General features: G+C 47.8%; 1 protein-coding gene across 2 annotated transcripts in view; it reads right to left on the reverse strand.

Annotated features, from left to right (window-relative positions):
- Positions 1 to 394: 394 nt before the first annotated feature.
- LOC114772827 (protein bicaudal C homolog 1-like) overlaps positions 395 to 26112 on the reverse strand; it is a 46155-nt gene continuing 20437 nt past the window's right edge. For both annotated transcript variants that reach the window (XM_028965538.1, XM_028965539.1), the window contains 18 exons: positions 24796 to 24875; positions 23302 to 23460; positions 21469 to 21522; positions 18724 to 18912; positions 15598 to 15843; positions 14689 to 14820; positions 12815 to 13001; positions 11711 to 11878; positions 10804 to 10994; positions 10578 to 10719; positions 8695 to 8851; positions 7412 to 7568; positions 6432 to 6471; positions 4674 to 4828; positions 4332 to 4497; positions 3292 to 3452; positions 2858 to 2957; positions 395 to 2171 (listed from right to left, as the gene is read on the reverse strand). In XM_028965538.1, coding sequence (XP_028821371.1) covers positions 2041 to 2171; positions 2858 to 2957; positions 3292 to 3452; positions 4332 to 4497; positions 4674 to 4828; positions 6432 to 6471; positions 7412 to 7568; positions 8695 to 8851; positions 10578 to 10719; positions 10804 to 10994; positions 11711 to 11878; positions 12815 to 13001; positions 14689 to 14820; positions 15598 to 15843; positions 18724 to 18912; positions 21469 to 21522; positions 23302 to 23460; positions 24796 to 24875 — 2615 coding nt within the window. In that variant the 3' untranslated portion in view covers positions 395 to 2040. The remainder of the gene's footprint in view (positions 2172 to 2857; positions 2958 to 3291; positions 3453 to 4331; positions 4498 to 4673; positions 4829 to 6431; positions 6472 to 7411; positions 7569 to 8694; positions 8852 to 10577; positions 10720 to 10803; positions 10995 to 11710; positions 11879 to 12814; positions 13002 to 14688; positions 14821 to 15597; positions 15844 to 18723; positions 18913 to 21468; positions 21523 to 23301; positions 23461 to 24795; positions 24876 to 26112) is intronic.

Raw genomic sequence — 26112 nt, forward strand, 5'->3', positions numbered from 1 at the left:
GTCGGCATAGAAGATTCCGGAAAAGACACAACAAAGTGTGTGGCTTTTGCTCTTGGAGAGGGCAACTCGGTACAAGATCGATTCGAAAGGCTTGTACTGCTGCTGAACCCAGTAACACCTTAGGAGTGGCTGCGCTCGGGCCCCTGGGGGACGCCCTGGCTCTCGGCCGCTGGCTCGCCCGCCGAAGCCGTTTCCAGATGTCCACTGACTACGGAAAAACAGCGGAATGTATCCGGCCGGCTGATTATGGCCGTGCATGCGTGCTGGAAGAGCTTCCAAATTGGCCCGTTTACTCGCCGTGCGGCGTTGCGCTACAGCGACTGTAATCCAGAAGTTCGGTTCGTAGGTCGGATTGGAAATGATGAGACACAATAAAAGAACCTTTGCACATTTCCCCAGGTATTTAATGAAATCTTTATTGTCTTTTATAACAAGATCTCCAACAGGTACAGAACATTCAGTGGTACCGCGCGTTTCAGGCACTGTTATTACCCAAATGGCAACTTCACGTCAAAGAACACTGCAATGGAGTCTACAAAACGCGTAGCTATCTGCTTCAAACGGACAGATAAAGAGTCATTTGTTCCTAAGGCACTGGCCCACAACATTTGATACGTTGCAAATGTCTTCTAGTGTAAAAAAAAGAAAAAGGCAAACGCACCATCCATTTCGACTTGGCTTAAATACGCCTCGAGTTTTTGGAACATCTATTGGAAGACAGTGGCCCTCGGGTTCCACACAGACGTGTAAGAACAGCCAACGTGCCGAACGGACATCTTTGCATAGTCAAAAACGAAAAGGAATTTGGTTTTTCGGCTGACGATTGGAGGTGTCCCCGCCCGAGAAGGCTCGCCACAAATGGAAGGAAAGAAGAGAATATACATGGCGGTTCTGAACTCCGTCACAAATGCATTTAACATGATGACCTTTTTATTCATTTTTGTTACTAAACGCGTACAAGCGCGAAGCAACGCTGGGCGACGTGGCGCCTACGAGTATGTTGCGGAACTGGCTTTGGACGCGGTGGCACTTCGGTGTCGTTCACAGTTTGTAGAGACCGGAGCCGGAAGTGGATTCATTTTCTCTCAACCCAACCACGCGTCAGCGTAACAAGAACAGAAAAGGAGAACATGCGCGGAACGGCAGGGTTCCCCCATTTGGTCCCCGGAGCTTCCCTTCATTTGCACGGGACCGGCACGCGCCGATGAAACCCCAAAAAAACGAGCGGTTAGCCGAGAGGTAGTTCGGAAGAGAATTTCTTTTTTGGCCGAGCAGGACATCGGTAGACGCGCTGGATGGATATACGGCCAGCCTATAAACAACGTAGCACACGCGGTTATATGAGGTTAAAACGTATAAACGATGGATATGTTAGAAAACAAAAAAAGAAGAAGGAACATTTTCATTCAAATCCCTTTAGTCCATTTCCTCTGTCTTTTTTTATAGGAAAATGTACATAATGCTTCCGGTTCGAATGAGAAAGGCACATCTAGTGCACGAGATGTCTGCATTTTTACTGCATCTTACAAGAAAAATTAAATAAAGTGGGGTCACGCAGCTTGGTCAATGCTGGGAAGGCGCCGACATTCACGCATCGTACTTCCGTTTGGTATCCAGGTTAAGTGCTTGGAAAAATAAAAAAAAACTGAAAAGAAAGGTTTCCACCACGAGCGTACGAGGAGCCGCTGTCCGCGGGCAAAGGTAAAGTGCAAAGGATTTCTGCGACATGATGATCCCGGGCGGCCCTTCAATCGGCTCCTTCAGAATACTTCCGTTGCCTTGAGTACCGTAGTGAACGAGGACCCCGCGAGGACCCCGCGAGGACCCCGAGTGTCTGCAGTGCGGCGTTTCATACTTCCTGAAGTCATTCGTTGGCTTCACACATTCATTAGTTTTTGGCACTTGGGTGGGGGGTGGAGGAAGAGGAGAGGAGAGGAGGAAGAGTGGTTGACCCAGCGAGTCCTGCCTCCTGGTTCGGGGACGGGGACAGGGACGGGGGGTAGAATGGCTTTAAAGTAGCGTCGCCCGGCGCAGGTCCCCCTACCACCGCCCGCTCACGCTGGCAATGTCCGAGTGGAACTGGCGGGGCAGCCGGCCGCTGGCGCCGCCCTCCAGGAAGGACGAGCGGATGTTCGGCGGCTCGAACAGCTTCCGCCGGTTCTTGTTCAGCTCTGTGGGGGGGGGGTATTATAAACGATGTTATAATATCTCAGACTTGCATTAAAGCATCATTAAGAACAATTTAATTGAGAAATTATTTCCTAGAGTACACCTACGAAACCCTCCACACGATCACAATCACCAGATCTCATCCGGGAAGCATTCTATTTACGGCGTTTACCAGACGCACTTAATCCAGAGCGTCTTACAGTCAGTAGTTACAGGGACAGTCCCCCCTGGAGACACTCAGGGTTAAGTGTCCTGCTCAGGGACACGATGGTAGTAAGTGGGGTTTGAACCTGGGTCTTCTGGTTCGTAGACGTGTGTGTTACCCGCTAGGCTGCTACTACCCCACATGCCCGAGTCGAAATAAACATTCTCCTCCAGCCATTTCCTGCTCACTAAAAACAAAGAAAGAAAGAAAGAAAGAAGAGAGACAGATTGGTCTCGTCTTCCCTCCGCATCTGCGCTCTGGAATTTGCTAATATTCTGCACTCTCGCCGTAAAAAACGCCGTTTCGTAACCGTTAACGCCTGGCTGCCATTAAAAGCAGTTCTTCTGGCAGGAGTGCGTGGTTATTGTCGGTCCGCGCCGGCTGGGCGGACGTCTCGCGCTCAGCCGTCCCCGGGGGACGCGTTTCGAAAGCGCTCCCTCGGCTCGAGCTGATTATAATGACACCATAATAAGAAGACCCAACCTGAGATGGCCAGCAGCATTTTCCTCCGCGCCCCGAACGTGGTGATGCCCAGCTCCTTCAGGTCGTGGTCCGTCAGCGTCAGGAACGTCTGCAGATCGATCTGTGGGATTGACATTAGCTGCACTCAGCAAGGTCTGAAGTCTAATCAACCTGACTAGAAGTGCAATTCAATTAAAGTGAAATGATACACTGTGCACACAGTGAAATGTGTCCTCCGCATTTAACCGTCACCCTTGGTGAGCAGTGGGCGGCCATGACAGGCGCCCGGGGAGCAGTGTGTGAGGACGGTGCCTCAGTGGCACCTCAGTGGCACCTTGGCGGGTCGGGATTCGAACCGGCAACCTTCTGATTACGGGGCCGCGCCCTTAACCGCCAGGCCACCGCCGCCCCCATGAGTGATGCTGGAATAGAAAGCGTAGAAAGGACGGAAGGACCTCCTGCTGCTGGAAGACGTCGGTGTACTTCCCCAGGCCCAGCGTGCTGAACAGCTCCGGCAGGTCCGAGCCTTTGAACGAGCCGTTCAGGCTGCAGCCGTTGCTGCCCGTCACCGACGAGATGCAGTCCATGTAGTTGCTGCTGCTCAGGTAGTGCTCCACTGTCGAACACAGACGTCACCGCATTACTAACGTACGAGGCGGGACGGAGTACATTACTGAGTACGAGGCGGGACGGAGACGGAGGAGAGTTAACGTGTTCACACCACATTCTGTTACAGGTTACAGCCTTATTCCAAAATGGATTAGATTCATTCTACACACGACACCCCATAACGTCGACGTAAAGAAAAGTTTACTTCAGGTTTTGGCAAATTTATAAAAAAAAATAAATAATAATCACATCTACATAAGTATTTACAGCCTTTGCTATGAAGCTCAAAAGTGAGCTCAGGTGCCTCCTGTTCCCCCTGATCATCCTCGAGATGTTTCTGCAGCTTAATTGGAGTCCACCTGTGGAGGAATTGTCTGTAGACATCTGAGACGCAGTTGTCTCAAGGCACAAATCTGGGGCTTTGAAGGTCCCACTGAGCACAGTGGCCTCCATCAGCCGTAAGTGAAAGAAGTTGAAAACCACCAGGACTCTTCCTGGAGCTGGCCGGCCACCTACACTGAGCGTTAGTCAGGGAGGTGACCCACAACCTGATGATCACTCTGTCAGAGCTCCAGAGGTCCTCTGTGGACAGAGGAGAACCTTTTAGAAGGACAACCATCTCTGCAGCAATCCACTAATTTGGCCTGTGTGGTACGGTCTTGAACTTGCACACAGCCAATATATCAAATGAGCATCTCCAGACTTGAATCCGATTGAACGTCTCTGGACAGATCTTAAAATGGCCGTACACCAACGCTTCCCGTCCAATCCGATGGAGCTTGAGAGGATCGGTGTCGGTGGAATAAGGCTGTAAGATGCGGATGGGAACACTTTCCAGACGCACGTTCACCTCTCTGAACGAAACGTAGTTGGGCTCGGCGCTCACCCGTTTTGTTCTGCTTCCTCTTCGGACTGATGGGCGATGGGAATTCGCTGTGGGCCGGGAGCCCGCTCCCGTTCCCAGTCCCGTTCCGTTCCCTCCAGTTGTCCGAGTCGCTGCCGCCTCCGATGCCCTCCCGGCTGTTCGAGCGGGACAGGGACAGGGGCGACCCCTGACGCCACGCGGGACACACAGCACCACATTACACCACATTACAACACAGAATGCTATAAAATCTGAATACGATGCCGTTGTTTCGTGTCAATCCTTCTGGACCCTTGCAGGCGTCCAAGACCGTACCAGACGCCCGGCTAACTGCTGTCAGCACCCCGGCAGGACGTGACCTACCTCATAAGTAGTGGACATGGTGGGTTTGTAGGACACGTGGTTGGCCCTGCGCAGCTCCTTGATGGTCTCGGCAGGCATGGACTTGGAGAAGCCCAGGCCACTCCAGGTGTTGGTGGGCGTGCGAACCTCGGTCACGACCGGCTTCTTCAGCATGGCTGACAAAAAAAACCCCATTTAATTCACTTTTAACCTACAATCTGGAATTTTGATGGCATCTAAACTCTGGCGGCCCCTGGTGGCCTCGCCCCGTCACAGTCCTGGAGAAATCCTGGAATTTGTTTCTATTTAAACCGTCACAAACAACCACGTCTGATTTCTGCCAAACACATGCGTTCGAAGAAAACCAGTTCAACCACGACGATTCCAAGGTTATTATAGTTAACGAAAACGAACAATAAAACTAAAACTAGAATTGAAAAAGCATTTTCGTTAACTGAAATAAAGAGTTAAAAAAAAAGAAAACTAACTGAAACTGTTTTGTGTGTATACAAAACGAACTTAAACGAACTAATATTATAGCAGAAACGTCCTTCGTTTTCGTCTTTGTAATAAGCCTTTTGGGTTGAATTAAAATCTATTTACTTCACGCTGCCAGTTTTAAGCCAGGTTTTTGACCATTATGGTAACACGTGGTCTGTGACGTCACGTGTCCATAGTCTGTCCGTGACGCCGCCAGCTAGCGTGATGGCTGCAGCGAAAGTCGGAAGAAAGTGGAAGAAAGTCCTATTTGGGATTTCTTTGATTATGACAGTGGCAAAATAAAAGTAAGTGCCTTGTTGTAGAAGCAGGTGATACAATATGTGGAATACTTCTCAAGGGGAAAAACCCCACGAATCTGAAAGTCCATTTGAAAAGCTCACACAAAAAGGCGAACCAAGAGTACCTGAACAAGCTAGCCTCTCGCCCGCCCTCCCCAGAAGGAGAAGCGGTAGCCAGGCCAGGTAACATGGGAAAGGAACGTGATACTACAGCATCCATAATGGACCAAGTAGCTGCTGGCTAGTAAATACGCAGGAACACCACAAATGAGAAGAAGCATTGGTAAATATGTTTATTAAGACTGGAATGTCTACACGACTGTGTGACTCGATTACCTTCAAAAAGTTCACCACTTCACTCGAACCAAAATTCAAAACTCCCGGAGCTGCAAGAGTCAATAACCTTATCGGAGCTAAGATGGATAAGGCTATTCTGGTGATTTTGATTCATGCACCTGACAAATATCCTAATTTACAAATAAAAACTAAAACTAACACTGTAACTAATAAAAACTAAACTAAAACTAAGCAATTTCAAAATATCAAAACTAATAAAAACTAGTAAATCTGCCTCTAAAAACTAATTAAAACTAACTGAATTTGAAAAAAAAAATCTAAACGAAATAAAAACTATAACTAATGAAAAATCCAAAACTATTATAACTGTGGACGATTCCTGTATCGTATCTGAACTGACTGGTAATGTCCTCGAGTCTGCATAAATATTACAAATACGAGTTGCCGGATTTGGACTTATTCTGGATTACTGTGAACCTACACTTTAAAAGCCGCAACAAGGGCTCGCATATTGCAGACCCCGCTGTTTACAGCACTTCAGAAATAAAGCCATAATGACACACTGAGCCGAGCCAGACGGGATCTCTGAGGAGCCGGAGCATCGCCGCGGCAAAACAGACTAAACATATCGCCTTTCCCAGCTCGCTTTCCGGAAACAGGGAAGAGGATTTCGGCTTCTAGGGCAGGACAATGTTTCACATACCTTTGGTTGCCAGCAGCTTCTTTTGCTCGTAGTCGAAAGCCTAGGGAAGACAGACATGGGATGTTTATGTAGAAGCTTGGACAGATTTAAGAAGCGATGTCCTAGATCCCTCCTGTCGGCCGCGACGGCAAGTTCGAACTTTGCCTCGTTCCGTCAGGCCAGTTTAACATCCAACCGCGAAGACATCCGTATGGAACACTTGGAAAAGGAGAATAAGAGACATGGAGGGGGAAGGACTATATATAAAAACAAAAATGTTGAAATGAGAGCTAAAATTGACGTTTTGTCCAGTTTAAGGGGAACGGGTTGACTCCTTGGCCATGTTGGACCCATAAATGAGCCTAGTACTCCGTTCAGAGAACAGCAGCTCACACGATCGGATTTGGAATTTGTCCCCTTATGACGTCATAAGGGGAAAGGTGCTTTTTCCGGCCAGAGAATTTCCCGCCCCTCCCCTGGAACATTATCTCCAGCGACCAGAGAAAACGGCGACACGACTTCCGGTCTGTGCCAAACATTGTGGTTGGTGGATGGTGCTGATGAAAGTGAAGTGAAAGTGACAGAACACGGTGACACAACAAAATGTGTCCTCTGCTTTTAACCCATCAGCGAGCAGTGGGCAGCCATGACAGGCGCCCGGGGAGCAGTGTGTTCGGTGGCACCATGGCGGGTCGGGATTCGAACCGGCAACCTTCTGATTACGGGGCCGCTTCCTTACCCGCTAGGCCACCTCTGCCCCAGTAAGAGGTCTGTTTCTGCCCTCCCAGCACCTTGTCAAGCAGCAAATTTAATTCTAATGTACTAGAGACACACCTCATTTAGGCTTAACATTACATTTCTAATATAACACTTAAGTGTTAACATTTTCACATATTAAGATTTTGGAAAAATACGGTGTTTTACTTGTTTTAAGAAATATGTCTTTGGTATAGTTCTTTCTTTATACCATGTCAGTCCTGAAGGACACTTCTCCTCAGTACCTGCATGTTGGAGAAGGGCGTCTGCGGCGCCAGTCTTATCCGCTCCGAGTTCTGCTGGGCCGCCCTCTCGGCCGCCCTCTCGCTGCCCGGGGCCCTCTTATCAGCGACGGGGCCCTCCGACGTGCTGGAGTCCGAGTCGGAGAGTAGACAGTCAGAGCTGGAGGCACACGTACAGAAGTAAAGCCCGGATCTGCCCTCCACAGTCACAATCCCTGCGCCCCGTTTGGACCTTTAGAAGCTGCCGCTGCAGATGTAGGGTGTAGGTCCAGAGGTCCACACCTTGTCTGACATCTAGACTAAACGCGGCAAAAAGTCTCTTGGTGCTTTTCTTCTGCTTTATGGCCTACGGTGTCTGGGTCCAGAAAAGGGAATTAGATCTATCAAAGCCAGATGGGCGGCTTTGTGGCATGGTGAAAACAAGATCTCGCCATCTTTTCATAGCTGAAGAACTAACAGACACGAGGTTATGTAATGAGCCAAACAAGGTTTCAATTTAAACAAAGCGAAGGGCTTCGTCTCTGAGGCTTTTCAATGCAGCAATCCTGTGCTGCGATCGCGGCACTTCACACTCTTGGCTGCTCTCCACCACCTTCAGTGGGAAAACGGGGATGGTTTTCCACCAGTCCTGGAAGAGTTCTCACGATTTCCTGGCTCGTGTTAATAATCATTTCATAAAGCTGCTTTTGATAATGACAAGTCACGAAGGTAGTTTCCACAGCCTCCAAAGAGAAGGTGTGTCCAGACTTTCGGAATCTTCTGGATTACAAAAATTGGCACACTAATTAGCCACAGCTAGGAACTACGAGGAAATTTTAAACCTTCTATCAAGTCTTCCATGGTTTTGTTCTGAATTTATCGTCAATAGATTTATTTTGTAGTTCTTGTCTTGCACAATTTGAATTTGAAATGGCTTCACATCGCGGAATCACGTGTTTCCTCATACCAAGGGGCCCCTGTAAGGACCCAGCTTCCCTCTCAGTACAAAATGTTCCATAAATCCTGCGCAAACTGTCAGGTGCCAGGACGTGGGATAATGCAGAAAACATGGATTCTTACAGCATAAGCTGTAGGTGAAAGATGGATGGATTTTTCCACCCTACCCTCTAAAAGCCAAGAGTGTGAGCTTGTAAGAACATCAACTCAACGTCAACCCTGTGCAATAGGTTGAGGACTTCCATGTAGTTTCTTCATTGATCAAATGATAATTCCGGAATAATAGAGAGGAACTTTCTGACTAGAAATGTGTGAGGAGCCATAACTCAAGTCTTTATTGGGCTACGTACTGGAGATGGGAGTTCTTTGTGCCGTGGAGCAGTTCCACGGCTTGTCTCTTCCCAGAGGCTGTCTTGCATGATCCCAGCATCTGCTTCAGCTCGCTACTACTGCCGGAGTGGGAGGGGCTTCTGGGCATGCCCACCTCCACGAAGGCGTCATTGGAGCCTGGAGCACAAGGAAAACCACAAGGAACCGTCACGAGCAGTTTCATCTACGATCCGAAAAGCTGGCATGTTGGTGGCCTGTGACGAATGAAACATACTGAACTTTGCTGCCACCTACAGGACGGGCTGCAGAGTTTAACTAACGTAAAATAACGCGCACCACAAAACCGAAACTAACTTTGGGGGTCTGTACCGCTGCACAGACATGTTGCGCCATGGCCCATGATGCACCTGTCTACCAAGTTTCGTGGAGACAGGCCCAGTACTTTCTTGTCCCGTAATTATCCCGTAATTAGGCAGAACGAAGATTCCATCTCGTCTCGTATTTTGGTACCCTGTGTTCTGTATAATGGGTGATGACTAACTGCCGTTTTTTTTTTCGGTAGCATCCAATCTCGCCCTCCCAAATTATGATCTTGAAAATAACACTTTGTTCGGCCCGGCTTTCGAATGTCAACAAGCCGGTCCTGGTGCTGCCGCACCAGCTCTCGTTTCGGGGCAGGTATCGTGCAACGTAGCTCTCCGGTTCTCCAAATTGCTGCGGATGGCCTCCGGTGGAAGCCGCCGCCGTGACTGACTCGTGACTTGGAAAAAAAAACAAAGCGCTCTAACGCAAGCGCAGCCAACTCAAACAGCCCTAAATCTACAAGGCCGCGCGGTGAGCGAGGGGGGAAAATTGCTCCGAGTGTTTTTAAGTGGAAAAGGAAAGGACAGATTAATTATTTGGAATGTGTGACAGGTTTGTGATCAAAAGGGCCCGGGTAACTAATGCGGCGTTTGAAACTGGCAACGCAAAAAGTTCCTTTGCCGTTGGCCCTTGAACATTCACCCCATAAATGTCACGAGTAACGTACACAACAGATACAAATGGGCGGTGACTGAAAGGAAAAATCGAAATAGAGCGTATCAGCGGGGCGTTGGGCACCAGGAGCTGCCAGAACTGCGGTAACATGCCATGGCACCGCGTGTATAGTCTGCGTTCTCAACGGTCGGGCACCATTCTCCCTAAAGCCATTCCCATTGCCATTGAGTTGACGGTGGGGAAAATGCTCGGTCTTGGTTGCTGGTCGTTGATCTACAGTTGATCAGTGGTCACCCGATAATTATGCGTGAAGATGTTCTATGATGCCAACGTGCTAAATGTCTGGTCGAGTCTCCGGCAAGCTACAGCCAATGAGAGTGCAGGACCTATGATGACGGATAATACACCAACTCGTCGCATATCAATAGAAAAATCTCCTCCAAAATGTCTTCTGACCTACAGTATCCTGGCCCTATTACGGCTAATTTCATAACAAAATGAAATAATTCATACAGATACCGATACTCTCACTGTATAATGTATAGTATTGCACATTTTTTGGGGTACATTGGCTTGACACTGGGCAAATGCCTTTAAAGGTATTTATTTGTACCTTAAAGCCAAGTATCTGTACCTTTGGGTCAAAAGTTTTTTTCACTTTTTTGTCAATTTTCTAGCATTTTGTCAATTACTGTGCATTTATCAGACGCCCTTATCCAGGGTTACAGGGACAGTCTGCCTGGGACTAAGTGCCTTGCTCAGGCACATACTGGTAGTAAGTGGGGTTTGAACCTGGGTCTTTGTGGTCTTCTGGTTTATAGGTGAGTGTATTATCGCATATTTATCTGTTTATTCAGGTTTTTTATTTTTTTTATCTTTTTGGTAGGTTCTGCTTTGTGGAACAGGAAAGTTCAGGCTCCATTACCTTCATCTGGGCTGGACTTGCTGGACAGGGGTTCTGAAGGACAGTGTGCTGTAGGGTCTGGCACGGAGTCACTGTGGCTGGGATTTAGGACCTTATCAGCCAGGGCGGCTGCTGAGATTCGGCTGTAGACTGAGCTTGTGTGCTTAAACACATGAAAATATATGAATCAATGCAACAAAATGTTTTACAAAGTGAACATCCGAGGCTCCATGGACACGGACTGTACCTTGACGTGCCCGTTGAGAGGGGACACTGCCTTACTGCAGTCTGCGGCCCCGTTGACCTGAGTCTCTATGGGGGCCAGGCCAGGTGGAGGGGAAGGGGTGTTCTGGTTGGCCGGGACCCCTCCTCCCCACCCTCTGGACAGGAGGATGCTGGTCAGGGTAGCTGGGTGGATCATGAGCGGGGAGGAGAAACCTGAAATTTGCACAAACCACACGTGGTCAAGTTCATTTTCATTTAAAACATTTTTCAGACACCATTATCGGGTAGTGACAGGGACAGTCCCCTTCAATCTGTCAGTGTGTCACACTGTGCCTCAGTGCCCAATCTGGAACTGATCTTGCAAGTGCTACCGATTGGCAGTTTGGCACCCTGTCCAAAAAAGTCATTATGATATTTTCTGACAATGGTTTAAAGCAGAGGACACATTTTGTTGTTGCACTGTGTGCTGTGCTGTGTTCACACTTTCACTTCTTAAAGAAAATCCAAAAATTTTACATGATCACTCGCATCACTTGCAATAGAATTGGCCAGATATGGTTTTATCTGGTATACGGTTATGCTACATGTTGATGTTTAACAACTTGCAGTGCCTTTGCTATGGACACATGTTACCCTTACAAAAACAATTGCATATTAAATTTATCAAATTATCGAACTATATACCACATCAAACTTTATACCGCAATATATACTGTCTACCATCTATGGTTATATTTATATTGCAATATGAATTTCATGCCATGTCGCAAAGCCTTGGAAATACTCAGGGTGAAGGGACAGTATGATAATAATGGTAGTCTTCTGGTTCATAGGCGACTAGCCTACTAGGCTACTACCACCGTGACGGAATAATTATAATGATATTACTATCTTCTGCATTATTGGCCTGCACATGGAGCTGCTGTTACCTGGTGTCCTAGATGGACAGGCGATGGAGCTGGACCAGAGCGTAGGGCTGGGCGTGGACGAGGTGGGGGTGGGTGTCGACAGGTGACTGACGGAGCTGTTCAAAGCGTTTAGAAGGGAGTTGGGGGCCGTGGAGCCGCTCATGGATGTTGTAGTGGGGCCCAGGAGACCTGAGGATGCACCAAACACTTATGACCTCATCTAGTAAGGTAATGGTTCCATTTTGTTATGGTTTGTAAGGGCCCTTAATTGACTGTCAGCTTGTTATTGAGATGCAAGTATGGACTTTTACTTGATAGAGCGACAGGGCAATACATTAGATAGGGTTGGGCGATTATACATGATAACAATAAAAATGGCTAGATAATGACAGATAACTGAAAACGGAGCCGAGGAGGGTTGGGCTTGTGCAAGCGATACGCTCAAAGAAATGATTTGTTGGGTTAACTTGATTCAATTATGACACGTATTTCCACACATTTGAATTATGCTATTTGAAACTAAATAGACCAAACAGAAGGGTCATGTTTGCCTGCCATAATTCCGATGTGTGGAAATAGGTGTCATAATTGAATTAAGTTAAGCCAACTTTGACTAGAGCGAGCAGGCTAGCGCGAGTGAAAGTGATGTGACGATTGATTAAAGCAAGTCAAAAACCAGGACAATTCTAAAGTCCTGGCCGGACGCAATTTCCAGGTGTCAAAAAGAGGACAGATGTGGAAAAAATCTTCAGACAACTTTCAGTCTGGCAGCATCAGAAACAACTGTGATATATACGGCGATTGAAAAATCGAATCGTTCGATATGGGAGAGTAAATCATGATCAATTTTTTTTTTGCCGTATCGTCCAGCTCGAATACAACATCAGCAGAACTCCATCCACAACAGAGAGAATGATCGACTGATATGAAATAATTGCCATAAGCATTTTTGTCACATATTACCCAGCCCTAGATGCAGATTCTCTGAATTTCCGTACTTATCCGGGGCTCCAATGTGTTTGTAAGTTTGAACGAAATTTCCAGAGCTGAACCATGAAGACTACAGACGTTAATAAAGCATTTGAAGTGAAGATAAGCACGAGTGAGAATGGCGTCAACCTTTACCCAGGCTGCTGAGGCCCAACCCGGCCGAGGCCAGGATGTCCAGCCCTATGGCCGGGCAGCTGAGCGGCGGGGGGGCGGAGCTGTTGCTGGGCTGGGCCGGAACGCCGCTGTTTTCCAGTCCCAGCAGGAACTTCCGCGCCTCATACATGCTCAGGGCGTTCCTCTCCACGCTCTTTACTATCACCGACTGGAGAGCAGGAACACAAACAGGGACACCGGATTCACTCTTGTAGACTTCTCTGCACTGAAAAGGGTTAGATGATGACATGAGATAGCAGCACCTCTCGGCCAATCACAACGCAGAGCTGGAGCTAAGTGCGGTGTAGTGTAACACATGTAGTGAAGCACTGTGTTGTGTTCTGTGGGGAACAGAAACAACTGATCCTTTTGTCCTAAAAGCCTCTTGGGGCGGGAAAAAAACCCCGAAAACTCTTGTTTTAAAAAAGAAATGAACCGATAAGTGAAGCGGATACCGTCGAGACACATGACCGTGCGGTCCTCGCAAACCACATCTTCAGACGTTTACCAAGAATTGCTCCCACAATCGCTCGGCTCTCATTGCACGCAGCGAAGAGGCGGCGGCCGACAGGGGCGGCGACTCACCAGATCGATTTCCAGCAGCGGAATGCAAATGAACGGCAGTAAAATAAAATAGGGTGTCTTCCTAGTTATGCACGTTCCACGTTGACCACAGATAAAGCCGCTGCGCCAGTAAAACGCCAGCAAGATGATTGAAACTTTAAGGAAAGTCTTTGTGTTCTACTGCTTGTAAAAAAAATATTATAATTTCATACAAAAATTGACCAGAATCTGAAACGTCTGAAAGGAACCTTCATATATACATCCATTGGTAGAAGGTTCACCCGAAATAATTCGATTTTCACAATATTCCAAATAACTTCTTCTCTGTCAGTAGTCTGATTTGTGCTGCAGAATTTTACGGGGTTGCGAGGACTAATAAAGGTGAGCAAACCAGCCTAATAAAAAAAAAGGAGAAATAACTTGCAGAACTACATAAAAAGCAACGCATCCGTAGCAGCGCCGCGTCCACAAGCGTCCAAGAAGTTGTCAGATCAGAAGTGAGAAAATTCCCTGTATAATCCACCGTAAAAAAGTATACCAGGCTAGAAACGCACAGCATGCACAGTACACAGCCGACCCCTGACCTGTTAGTGAATAGAAAAATAGATAGTAACTAATGTGTTGTGGATTATTAGGCTGTCAGCTATTATTAATTCCAGTAGTTTATGAAAGTCTACCCAGTATGAAGCCCTCGATCAAACCACATAATCTGGCATGTTTTTCCACAGATAAATGCTAAATTAGCACTTTCACTTTCAATCACTTCTGGTCTCAGTCGTGGGCAGTGGTGGCCTAGCGGTTAAGGAAGCGGCCCCGTAATCAGAAGGTTGCCGGTTCGAATCCCGATCTGCCAAGGTACCACTGAGGTGCCACTGAGCAAAGCACCGTCCCCACACACTGCTCCCCGGGCGCCTGTCATGGCCGCCCACTGCTCACTCAGGGTGATGGGTTAAATGCAGAGGACAAATTTCACTGTGTGCACCGTGTGCTGTGCTGCTGTGTATCACGTGTGACAATCACTTCACTTCACTTTCAATCCTCCCAGAATCTTGCACAGATTTTTTTACTCATTTGCACACCTTCACCCTACCTGTTACACATATTTTATGTTAAAAAAACAAAAAGTGTAATATTTGGTTATGTTTGCGATATTTGCATATTGGTTCATTGTATACTTGCAATACTGTGGTCTGTACAGTCGCTAAAGCATTTCACTGCATATCGTACCGTGTACGAGTGTGTATGTGACAAATAAAATTTGAATTTTCCAATTAAATATGATTTGCTGGTACCTTGCTGGGCTGTTTCGGCTTCGGCTTGATGCTGATGAACACGTCCAGCTGTTCCATCAGTGAGTTGATGTACTGGGGCTCCACCTCGATGTCTTCCTTAATGTCAAACATCAGGACCAGTGGAAGGCAGCCCTGCGGAACACCCACACAGACGGATACACGCGAAATAGATCAGTCGAGAAAACCTGGCTGGTAACCATGAAGAACCAGATGCCTCCATTTACCGGACAGGTCTGCCCAAGCTGCACGTTTGTAGGCCACGACCCCTGTTTCCTTATGAATGCGAGTGGGATGGCTGGAACCAGTAGGCTTCTCGTACGGACTTGCCGGGCCCATCGCTCGGCCCCCGCTTCACCGTGTGCATTTAATTACGCTCATGTATAAATTTGCCTTCGGAGCGCCTGCGGCGGTGCGGCCGGGACGTTCGGGGAGCGGCGGAGACGGCTGAGGCCAGAAATGATGGCAAGGAGCCCATGCAACCCAAAAAAGACCTGGAGATGATCCCTAAATATGCACAAATGGTCCAAAATGGTCCAGAAATGCGAAGAGCCCGTTAGGTGCGCCTGATTGGAATACGGAATACAGGAACGGCGAAAATGCTTCACATGCCCGTGTCCTTTCCAGCCAAAAGAATCCTACTGGTCAAATAAAAATGGACTATCCATCAAAATTTGATTTGGGGTTTAAGTGCGTGGAGGGGAGCCATCTCCACGCTGTAATTACGTTGTTTTCCACTTGTGTGTTCCAGTCCCCGATTCATGCGTCGTGTCCCACTCTCGCCGGCCAGAGACCACGGATTATGGGGGGGGGGCCACCGAACAAAGCGGACTCTGCTGAGTCCTTCATTCCCCTTTCATGGTTTAAGGGGCACGGGAGGGAAGATGATAGGGAAAAAGCCGGCCTTCTCACCATGAGGTACTGCCGTGCCAGGCACACGGCATCGATGGTGCCCTGCACGTAGACGGTGGACTTCTTCTGCGGGCTGTTGGGGTCGGGGAAGTGGACCTGGGCGCCGGTGCGCTGCATCACGTGCTTGACGCCGTTGCGGCCCATGATGAAGAGGTGGTGCTGCGGGGCGATGTCCAGCTGGGTGCTGACCGTGATGGCGCTGGCCAGGCTGCCCGCCAGGTGCTCCAACAGCACAGCCGTCCCTCTCTGTAAAACGCCAGACAATCATATGGCAAATCTTGTTCAAAAAATCACCCAATACTGCCCACCAATTATTTATAACAGGTAACATTTCAGATTCCCTTTATGTAATAAAATGTAATATATCATAGCTTGTTTCACACAACCAGTAGTAGTAGTAGCCTAGCGGGTAAAACACTCGCCTATGAACCAGAAGACCCAGGTTCAAATCCCGCTTACTACAATCGTGTCCCTGAGCAAGACACTTAACCCTGAGTGTCTCCAGGGGGGGACTGTCCCTGTAACTACTGACTGTAAGTCGCTCTGGATGAGGGTGTCTGGTAAATGCCGTAAATGTAAATTTAATGCTTTAAAAGATGAATGTATTAACATGACATCTTAGGCGGCAAAACCTGGCCATATGAGTACGTAGTTCTGCCTTTCTGCATTTATTCTTATAAATGAATCTCTCAGGAAGACAGTTGGATGAAATTCATTCTCTGTGAACATTTAGCAGTAGTTTGTAGACGGTCCCTTGTTCAGTTGAAATGCAGTTCGCTGCAGATTGACGGTCATTAACGGTGTTCACTGGAGGCGTGTTGTGGAAGAGCTGTCCAACATTGGACCTGGACCCTGTATGTCTCCTCTTTGGTCTGCAGACCCAAAACATAAAAAAGACTTTTCAACCTACTGACCTGGGAAGCAGGTCAACATACTTCAGGGTTTATAATGTGTTATTACATGTCAGTACATGCTTGTGTACTGATTTTGTGGGTCTGGGTCGGCTTTCTGGTTGTGTCATGTCTGAGCATCTTTTTTATGTTGTTCTTTATGAAAAGCTTTAATTAAATTTAATTAAAATGAAAATGATTTAGATTTGTAAAAAAATTATTAAAAAACAACAACAGTTATAGTGTCAGTACACAATCTGCTGCTCTCGCAGGGCCCTTTTTAAAACTTTGCTCATAAATAAAGTTCATCTTCTGGGTGTCATAAATAATAATTCCACACCAAAAAAAAAAAAAAAAAAAAGGTAAGTAGCTGGTTCTCCAACATACAGACAACTAGCTCCGTTCATTCGTACATGAACACGCCCCACGTGCTGCATTACATATGGCGCTGTGAAAATATGGCCCCGTGTGGCACTCTCCAAGTGACTCAAAATGACGTCTCATGCAAACCATGGAACAAATGACAGAATGAAACGGCGAACGCATCGTGTCAGGAGGGTCTTGCTGGGTGAGCTACAGCACCTCCTCCTGTGGAAATCCAGGAACTGAACATATGGATCTCCAGGGGTTTCATACTGAACACTGTGAGATGCTCATATGGAAAGTCTTCTCTTTGGGAGCCTGGACAACCTCAAAGGCGGGACAAAAGAAGACAGTCCTGTCCTTATGTCCTAGAGCTGCCGAGTGCTACAGTGCCTCTCCTCGGTCTCCCCCTCGGCTCTTTTGGGGCTCCTTCTCCCTCACAGCCCGCTGAGAGGCGGTTTTGGCAGCACCAGCCCCAGCTCAGCTCTCTCCGCATACCAGGCATACCCTGGAACCCGCAGCCCAGCCCAGGCCTACCCCCGCCGCACAGTCGTCCCAGACACCACCAAGGCCGGGGGTGGGGGAGCGATCTGGGGCAACTCGCAGACAGAAGAATGGGGGCCAGGCTCCAGGGACGACCTCTCGGTTCCTGCCTCTCACCGAGCAGACGCCGCTCACCCAACACTGCAGGGCCCGTGGTCGGGGGGACGAGCTGAAGGCTTTTAACAAGCGCCTTCCCAAACACACGACTTATTATCGGCTTCTGCGCTAAAATGTCCTCAGCTCTTCCGGTGGGTTCTTCAGGCCAAAGTTTAAAACGCTTCTTACCATTTTCAACATAAATATATGTACTTTCTACAGGCCTGTTACTAGAATAGAACGGGGGTGCTAGTAGCCTAGCGGCTGAGACACTCTCCTATGAACCAGAAGACCTCAAAGTCCCAGGTTCCAACCCCACTTACTACCATCGTGTCCCTGTGCAGGACATTTAACCCTGAGTGTCCCCGTCACTACTGATTGGATAAGGGCGTCTGGTGAATGCCGTAATTAAATACGTGGGTGCGCAGGGTGCACAGTTTACAGGCGACTTGTTTTTGTGTGATGTGTTGAGGTCTAGAGGTGTCACCATGTATAATGGAGACTATGTCATGTGGAGCTTCATTATTATTATGGCACGAGATTTCATTCTTAGAAAATATGAAAGAAGACATGAAAGATGTGACGGTTACATTTCAAAAGACAACGTACGGTTGTAACAGCCATAAATACGGATGTATGGCTGAGTACTTAGGGATTGTTAACCTGGAATAAGATGTTGTTAGACGGGATTCTTTTCTTCTCTGAGATTAATAATTTTTTTAAAAAAGTGATTGTCATTGTGAGACACTGCAGCACAGCACACGGTGACAAATCGAGAAACGTGTCCTCTGTATTTAACCATCACCCTTGGTGAGCAGTGGGCACCATGACAGGCGCCCGGGGATCAGTGTGTGGGGACGTCACCTTCATCAAGGGGACCTCGGTGGTTCAGACATTCATTTACATTCATGGCATATATAATCTTGCTCAGGGACACGATGGTAGTAAGTGGGGTTCGAACCTGGGTCTTCTGGTTCACAGGTGAGTGTGATCCGATTACGTGGCCGCTTCCTTAACCGCCAGGCCACCACTGCCCCAAGTATCGTATAATGTATCGTATAATCGTATTATCTTAACTTTATAGTTTAGAAATGTCTCTAATACGAAAACGCAAGTAGAAGGAAGCTAGAAGAGCAACAGAACTCAACCACCTTGGGTCTACATGGCATTCGCCGGCAAACGCACTTAAGGGTTGTGGACCACCGCAGATGGATGGAACGAGGAGTTGACTCACCTTCACAGCGGCGGCGTTGCTCTGCGACCCCCGGACCACGCCGGTGGCCCCGTAGAGGCGCGAGCGCTGCTTGAAGGTCACCGAGATGTTGTACGTCTGGGCGATGTGCTGGATGGCGGGGGAGCTGGGGTCGGGGTTCATCTGCACGATGACGGGCAGCTCGAACATCAGCACCAGAGGGAGCAGCTCCTGCGAGGGAGAGAGGGAAGACCAGATGTGCAGGAAACCGGCCCTAATAACTGCAGTGGCCTTCCTGCTCTACGCTTGGCGAGCTGGCATTGGCGTGGCTCACGCCCACTAATACACCAAGAGTCGAGGCCGAGGTAAAATCAGCGGCCTGCGTGTGTCCCCGTCCCCGCGTCACCGGGGAGAGAGAGAGAGAGAGTGAGGGGGAGAGAGAGAGAGCTTTTTTTTACCAAAGTGAAACTGTAAACAGCAGAATCGGGGGAAAAAGAAGGGGGGGGGGTACCCATGATCAGTCCCACATGTTGCTGGGGCCCTTGCTTACACTTCGCATTCTGTCCGCGGACAAAACGAGAGACCTTCTCCGCCTTTTAGAAGTGGTTGGAAGGAAGGGCCCTCCTTCGTTGGGCCCGAAGCAGGAAATCGTCCATCAGTCGCTGGGAATTCCGATCTTTCGCCCTTTCCGTGTTTCGGCTTCGCTTGTTTTCCCACCCGCTCTGGTTGCTCTGGATATAAGTATAGCCTGTACCCCCCCCCCCCACAAAAAAACCCCGACTTGCTAAAAAACGCCAGGGTTTGTTTCTCTTTTATTAGCAGTCAAGACGGTGGACAGACGGCGTCTGGGCCTCGGTGACCTTCGGAAGTCCGCCCTCCTGGATATTTGTTCAGGCAACACATGCGCGGCTAATTCAAAACCGCGCCTGATCTCGCCCGAGCATCGAGCCGATATACACGGATATCTGAACGTAGTGACAAGGACAGTACCCCCCTGGAGACACTCAGGGTTAAGTGTCCTGCTCAGGGACACGATGGTAGTAAGTGGGGTTTGAACCTGCGTCTTCTGGTTTGTAGGCGAGTGTGTTACCCAATAGGCCCCTTGTAAGGTTCCCAATCAATGGCTTGGAAGTGGTTTGTGGATGCTAGAAAATTTATACCAAAATTTATTTGAAATAGACATTGACAAAGTTCCAAACGTGAACGATATCTGGACATTTATGACGTGTCATTTTTTTGTCATTTTAATGGCCAAAAAATTATAGGCCCTCTTTTAAATTACCCCGAACTTTTAAATGGTTCATGTATGATAAGAGCTAGAAAAGGGGGTACCTTTAATCAGACGATCATTCGCGTTAATAGGACCACCTTGCACAAATGTGACCTTTCCTTTTACAAACTACCGGGAACCGCGTACGAAACCGCGAAACCGGAAATTTGTCTCAATCGTGCTTCAATCGAAACCGAAGACATGTCCTCTGTTAAAATCCCAGACACCGGGTCAATTATTAAATGCACTTCGGCAGCGTAAAATTCACCTCGGTGGGGCCGTCCTAGTTAGGGTACCAATACAACCACGTATTTCTGTACCGGCCGTGCGAAGCCACCGTACGCCCAGACCCCCTCCAGAGATGTTATCTGTGTTAAAGCCCATCGAGACCGATTGCTTGTGGTAACTGTGAAACGAGAAGCGATGGATTCTCTTTAAAATTCTCTTTAAAACATCTTTCTTTTGCTCCGTCTCAACTGCAGCCCGGAACGTTTAAGACGTGAGCACTGTGGCGATTAATATTAATATAGTGAGCAGTACAGTAGGTCCATTCTGGTTCTGAGTTTTTGCTCTGCATACCTTCTCGGAGTCTGTATGGAAAAAAAAAGAAAAGAAAAGAAAAGAAAAGAGAGGGAAAAAAAAAAGGAAAATGGAAATGAGTCCAGTGGCTGGAGCTGGAATTTCCAGCAGCGGCAGCAGTCAAGTCAAAAGGGGGGAAAAAAAGAGGAAGAAAAGAAAGAGAGAAGAAAGATTAAGGAACGCAAGAAAAGGGTAAAAGAGTGATGATGGCACACGGTCTTATTTCATCCCTGCCTGGCAAACGAGGATCTTCAAACAAATCTTTAATAAATAAAAAAAAACAGTCCGCGGGGCCGCGCCAGAAGGCGTGTGCGTTCCCGGTGCTGATGAAATCCGAGGAGAGGCCTGGACAGGGCCGCGACGGCCGAGTGCAAATGGCAACACCCATCCAGAGGGCGGCCGGAGACCGCAAACGTCCCCCCGCCCCCCATCCGCTGCCGCCATGTGTTCCACATCAAGCCAGCGGCGCTGGATTTGGAGGCTCCGGGTCCGGCCGGGACCCTGAGGTCTGTGCCGCGGTGCCATGTCTGCGCTGCACGTGGCTCTGCTGTCGCCACCATTGTTCCTTTGTCTCTTTTCCGTTGGGAAAAAAATCCACTTTCACAAAAGGGCTTCGATTGCAGTGCGGAGACTACGGGACCTGTACCACACAGCGACGGTCAACAGGGGGCAGCACCAGTAACAGTTTTACAGGCCGCTATTTGCGGAGCTGCCATGGAAACATGCTGATGTTCAGCTCTGCCAAACTCAGGACCCGGGAAAAGGCAAAACAGCCGCATTCCCAGCTTGGGATCGAGGCCCCTTAAGAGATAAGATGCACCGTCCCACCTGCACTCCTCCGCCCGCGATATTCCTCCCCGCCCGGCCACAGGCCCGTGCATATGGCCGCGATACCACCCCCAGCGTTGAGCAACGGCGATAAGCCTGGAGCCGCTTACCCTGATCCTGGCACGGGCGGCCTCCACGCCTCCCGGTTGGCCCGCGATGGAGACCTGGGGAGAAAAGTTTGACATTTTTCAACCGCCAGACACTTTTATCCGAAAGAATGTTCCGACATGAAGTCATTTATACCGGTAAATAGTCAAAAACGAAGGATTCGAAAGACCACATTTTCCAGGTATGAGGCGCCCCCTGGGCCACATATCAAGGAAACCTCACTCATTTCCTCGCACGCCACTGTTCTTGCTATACGGCCTATATGGCGCCTCACATCCAGGCATATATATATATATATATATGTGTAGAGTGTAGAGAACGCAGGGAAACGAAGGAGAAAGGGAGGTGACGGACGCTGCAATGCACCTGGGCGTGTCACGTATTGACAGGAAGGCAGGGTGCGTGAGAGCTGTCAGTCATGACTACAGGCTCCTCCCCTTTTTGAACCCCCTAATTGAATTACATTTTTGAAAAAGGGATGTTCAGTTATTATGTGACTGTGTATAATGCATTAAATAGGTCACATAAATGCATACATTTATACATATTCTCTCACTTAAAAGGCACATGAGCAGACAGATCGGGCCGGAATCGCACATCACACAATGAATTTTAAATGTCAGTAAAAAGGGTTGATAATTTTGTTTTTTTTTTGTGAAATCCCCCACAATATTCCCACAAAAAAGCCCATTAAATTCTGCAGGATTTGAACAAACGTCAGTTGCATGCTTTATTTTAATAGGCATTATTCGTCATTCGAAAATCTCCAAAACTCAGAAAACCACAGAAGTGCGTTGATCTGCGCATGTTGCACATATCCTTGCAACGTCAGTGACGTCCTCTGAATGCCAATGAACCATTTAAGACACATGATCATTTCCTGTGGCAAGGCCATGCGGCATCTCAGGGCATAACTGCGCCTTTCGTACGTGGCTTCAGTCTGCCTGGCCTGTCATCAGGTGCCAACTCTGTGGCACAAAGGGGGTGTCTGTCCAGGGCTCGTGTCGTCACTCACTTTCCAACATTCCCTACTCCAGCGAGTCCGGAAACATCCGACTGCCACGCCCCTCTGCCCTCTTTTAAAATACCTGCTACAGCGCAGACCTTCCGAAATGGCACCGGAGAAAGACGTTTCTGCATGACATGCAGAATTATTAAAACCTGTTCCTGCACCATCTATCCCCACCTGCTCAGCAAGCTCCGGGAGGAGAAATCACTGGAATTACTGACTGTAATTTTATTCATACTGATGCGTTCACCATTCAAAACATTTATTTTTATTTTTAAAAATGTAGATCATTATGCAAGTTTTTTTTTAAGTGCAGAAAAATTGCGAATTTCATGCACGCTCACGCTGTCCTCTTGACTTTGTTTTTCTGTTGCTTATGCAGGGACGTGTCTAGACTTTTTTTTTTTCAGCGTTTTTTTTACTAGTGTGAATATTTAATCCACCAGACAAGTCGAAAAACCCGGCCAGACAATTTTGGGGGGAAACCGCTAACTTACTTATCACCTTAAAGTCAACGTATGCAAACAGCTGTTTTACGCACCTGAAACGCTGTTCGAATTTAACAAGCCGATTATCAGCTCTGAATGTGGCCAGGCGGGGTGGCCAATCAGATTAGGACACACCTTCTCATTCAGTGCGTTTTCTAAGTACAGAACTCCACATGTGTTCATTCATAGTTTTGATGCCTTCAGTGAGAATCTACCAACGTAAATGGTCATGAAAAAATAAAGAAAACACGTTGAATGAGAGGGTGTTCACACTTTTTTTGCCTGTACTGTGTGTGTGATACATGCCAATATATGACCAAGATGAAACCTCGGACTACCTGGTTGCTCTTCTCGGCCTGGTTGTTGCGGTTGGAGTCGGGGAAGTGGATGTGGCAGCCTGTCTCCTCCATCACCTTCTTTATGTTGTTGCCGCCCTTGCCGATGACGTGCGAGTGCTCGGTATGTGACACGTCCATCTTCAGGGTCACACGGTTGCTCTGCGAGGTCACAGCGGAAATAAAAAAAACGGCTTAATAAAGAAGGTGCCCTCCTTCCAAAAATGACCCTTTAGAATCAAAACAGTATATGTCCATATCTCTTGATGGGTGAGCCACGAATTATGTTTTTTGATGTTGCTATCAAAATTCATAATAAAAAGTAACCAAATATTATGCTACCTCATTAATCATTGTGACCAGGCTCATGCAATAATTCTGCATCTAATAGTACTGGTGCCATGTTTCCATGTCTTGCCTCGCCGTCTTCTGTAGATGTTCGATACTTAGACGTAACTTGTCAATTTCCTACAGTCTGACTTATGTAAGGTAAAAAAAAACACAATACAGTGCAAAAAATGAATGGATTTTCTTCACTGATGGTAACACGAAAGCAGGTTATAAGCCGTGTCTGCCAAATGGCGTAAAAAAATGTAAATGTAAAGCACATCACATAACGCTGACCTTGGCATTTGTAAGATTATATTTCCCATCTTTCCATGTGAATTTCGAGAAAATACTACTTTATATTACAAAGGACTACATTCTGGAATGGGAAAAAAATTGACAGGCCTTCCAGGCACGAACCCAAAAAAGTAATATTGTGTTGTTCTGCACGTACGAATCTGTCAAAATGCGAGGTACAAAATTCTAAATGAAATGCTTGGAAAGTTCACACAGCCGTGCAGCTCCCCGCCCCGGGGATGCTTTTGGTTTTGCCGCATGATGTCTCCCAGCGCCTGACAGTGTATGTTGGCTACACTCGCTCACACTCTGGAGATAAATGGAGACGTCGGCCTCGGTTACTGTTGCGGTTGGAGTTGTGCCTTCCAACGTGGACGTAAAGGGATCCGTAACCACCGCTGCATTTTATTTTTCTTCTTCAGAGAGCTCAGATACGACTGGAACAAACGTCTTGCCGTAAATTGAGTCAACGACTCGCTTTTTAGGCCTTTACGTGGAGCGGTGAACACTTTCCTGGATGAACTCACATGAGCTACTGAGCGCTGGAGGGCACCAGTCCTGCACAGCTCAGATCTTTCCGTGTTCCACCACGTCTCATTCAAGTCAAGAACTGGCCGATCACGAGCACAGAAGTGCTAAATGAAGGTGAACACAACAATGTGGTGACCCCCGGTCTAGAGCCCCCAAAACACAGAAACCAACAAACAAACAAAGACGTAACGGACAAAAAATAAAACTGAAACACGAGGTAGGTGTGGTGGATTTAACATCATGAGCTGGAACCACTGCCAAAGTAAACAGGTTCTGCGGCCATTTTGCCCAAAGGTCATTTCGGGAACATCTGGTCAATGCGAAACTGGGACTTCTGCTTACTTTGGTGTCGAGGACGGACATAATTTTCTCCTTGGCTTCTTTCACGTTCTCCCTCTTGCCGCTCACTTTGATATGTGGATCTGAAAAGGAGAGGAGCACCATTAAACACCACGTTCTGCAAAGCATCCCCATCATTTACATTTTACATTTACAGCATTTACCAGTCGCCCAGAGCGACTTACAGTCAGTAGTTACAGGGACAGTCCCCCCCTGGAGACACTCAGGGTTAAGTGTCCTGCTAAGGGACACGATGGTAGTAAGTGGGGTTTGAACCTGGGTCTTCTGGTTCACAGGCAAGTGTGTTACCCCACTTGGTTACTACCACCCTACTTTCAGTACCCCACCACCCTTACAACCAGTAGTGACAGGGACAGTCCCCCCCTGGAGACACTCAGGGTTAAGCGTCCTGCTCAGGGACATGATGGTAGTAAGTGGGGTTTTAACCTGGGTCTTCTGGTTCACAGGCGAGTGTGTTACCCGCTAGGCTACTAGCACCCCACCATCAACGTAACACAATAATTAGTAAAAACTGCAGTTGATGGTGAAAGGATGAAATGCACCATGCACACATGTATACGGTGACTGGCAGCACGGTTAATGACACATGAAGGTCGTCCTCCACCGACCGCTTTATTGGAATTCTTCAAGCTGCTGTCAGTATTGGAAGCTATTTTTATTTTTAAAAATGTAGATCATTATGCAAGTTTTTTTTTAAGTGCAGAAAAATTGCGAATTTCATGCACGCTCACGCTGTCCTCTTGACTTTGTTTTTCTGTTGCTTATGCAGGGACGTGTCTAGACTTTTTTTTTTTCAGCGTTTTTTTTACTAGTGTGAATATTTAATCCACCAGACAAGTCGAAAAACCCGTTCACCGAACGTCTCCATTTTAGTTTCGCCTGGTATTAATGAACGCGAAGAAGGTGTGTTCCGTTTTTCCTGGTTAAGCTACCGCACGTCGGTTCAATGATGACGGCTTCTGGAGCCAAGAAGGATAGAGGGAGAAGCCACGCTAAATGGCCGGTCAGCGCGAGGAGGAATGTCTCCGCAGAACATCGATTAGGACCGACCGAACGTGGGCCCGGCGCGGAGAACTGGAATTCCATGCGCTGGCCAGCCCTGCGGCTGCCACATTTCCCTGTCCGACTGTAACGCGACCATTTTCTGTGGTCGGGTTCGGCTGCAGACGAGAGGTCGGCGCTGTTTATACTGTGGTATGCGGAGGAACTCCATAAAAAAATACTATTATGAGCATGAAGGGCATTCCCATATAATGGCCCGATCCGGTGCGGCGTGGAGAAAGTGGGAATTTACAGACG

Source organism: Denticeps clupeoides, unplaced genomic scaffold (assembly GCF_900700375.1).
Source record: "Denticeps clupeoides unplaced genomic scaffold, fDenClu1.1, whole genome shotgun sequence".
Lineage (NCBI taxonomy): Eukaryota > Metazoa > Chordata > Actinopteri > Clupeiformes > Denticipitidae > Denticeps > Denticeps clupeoides.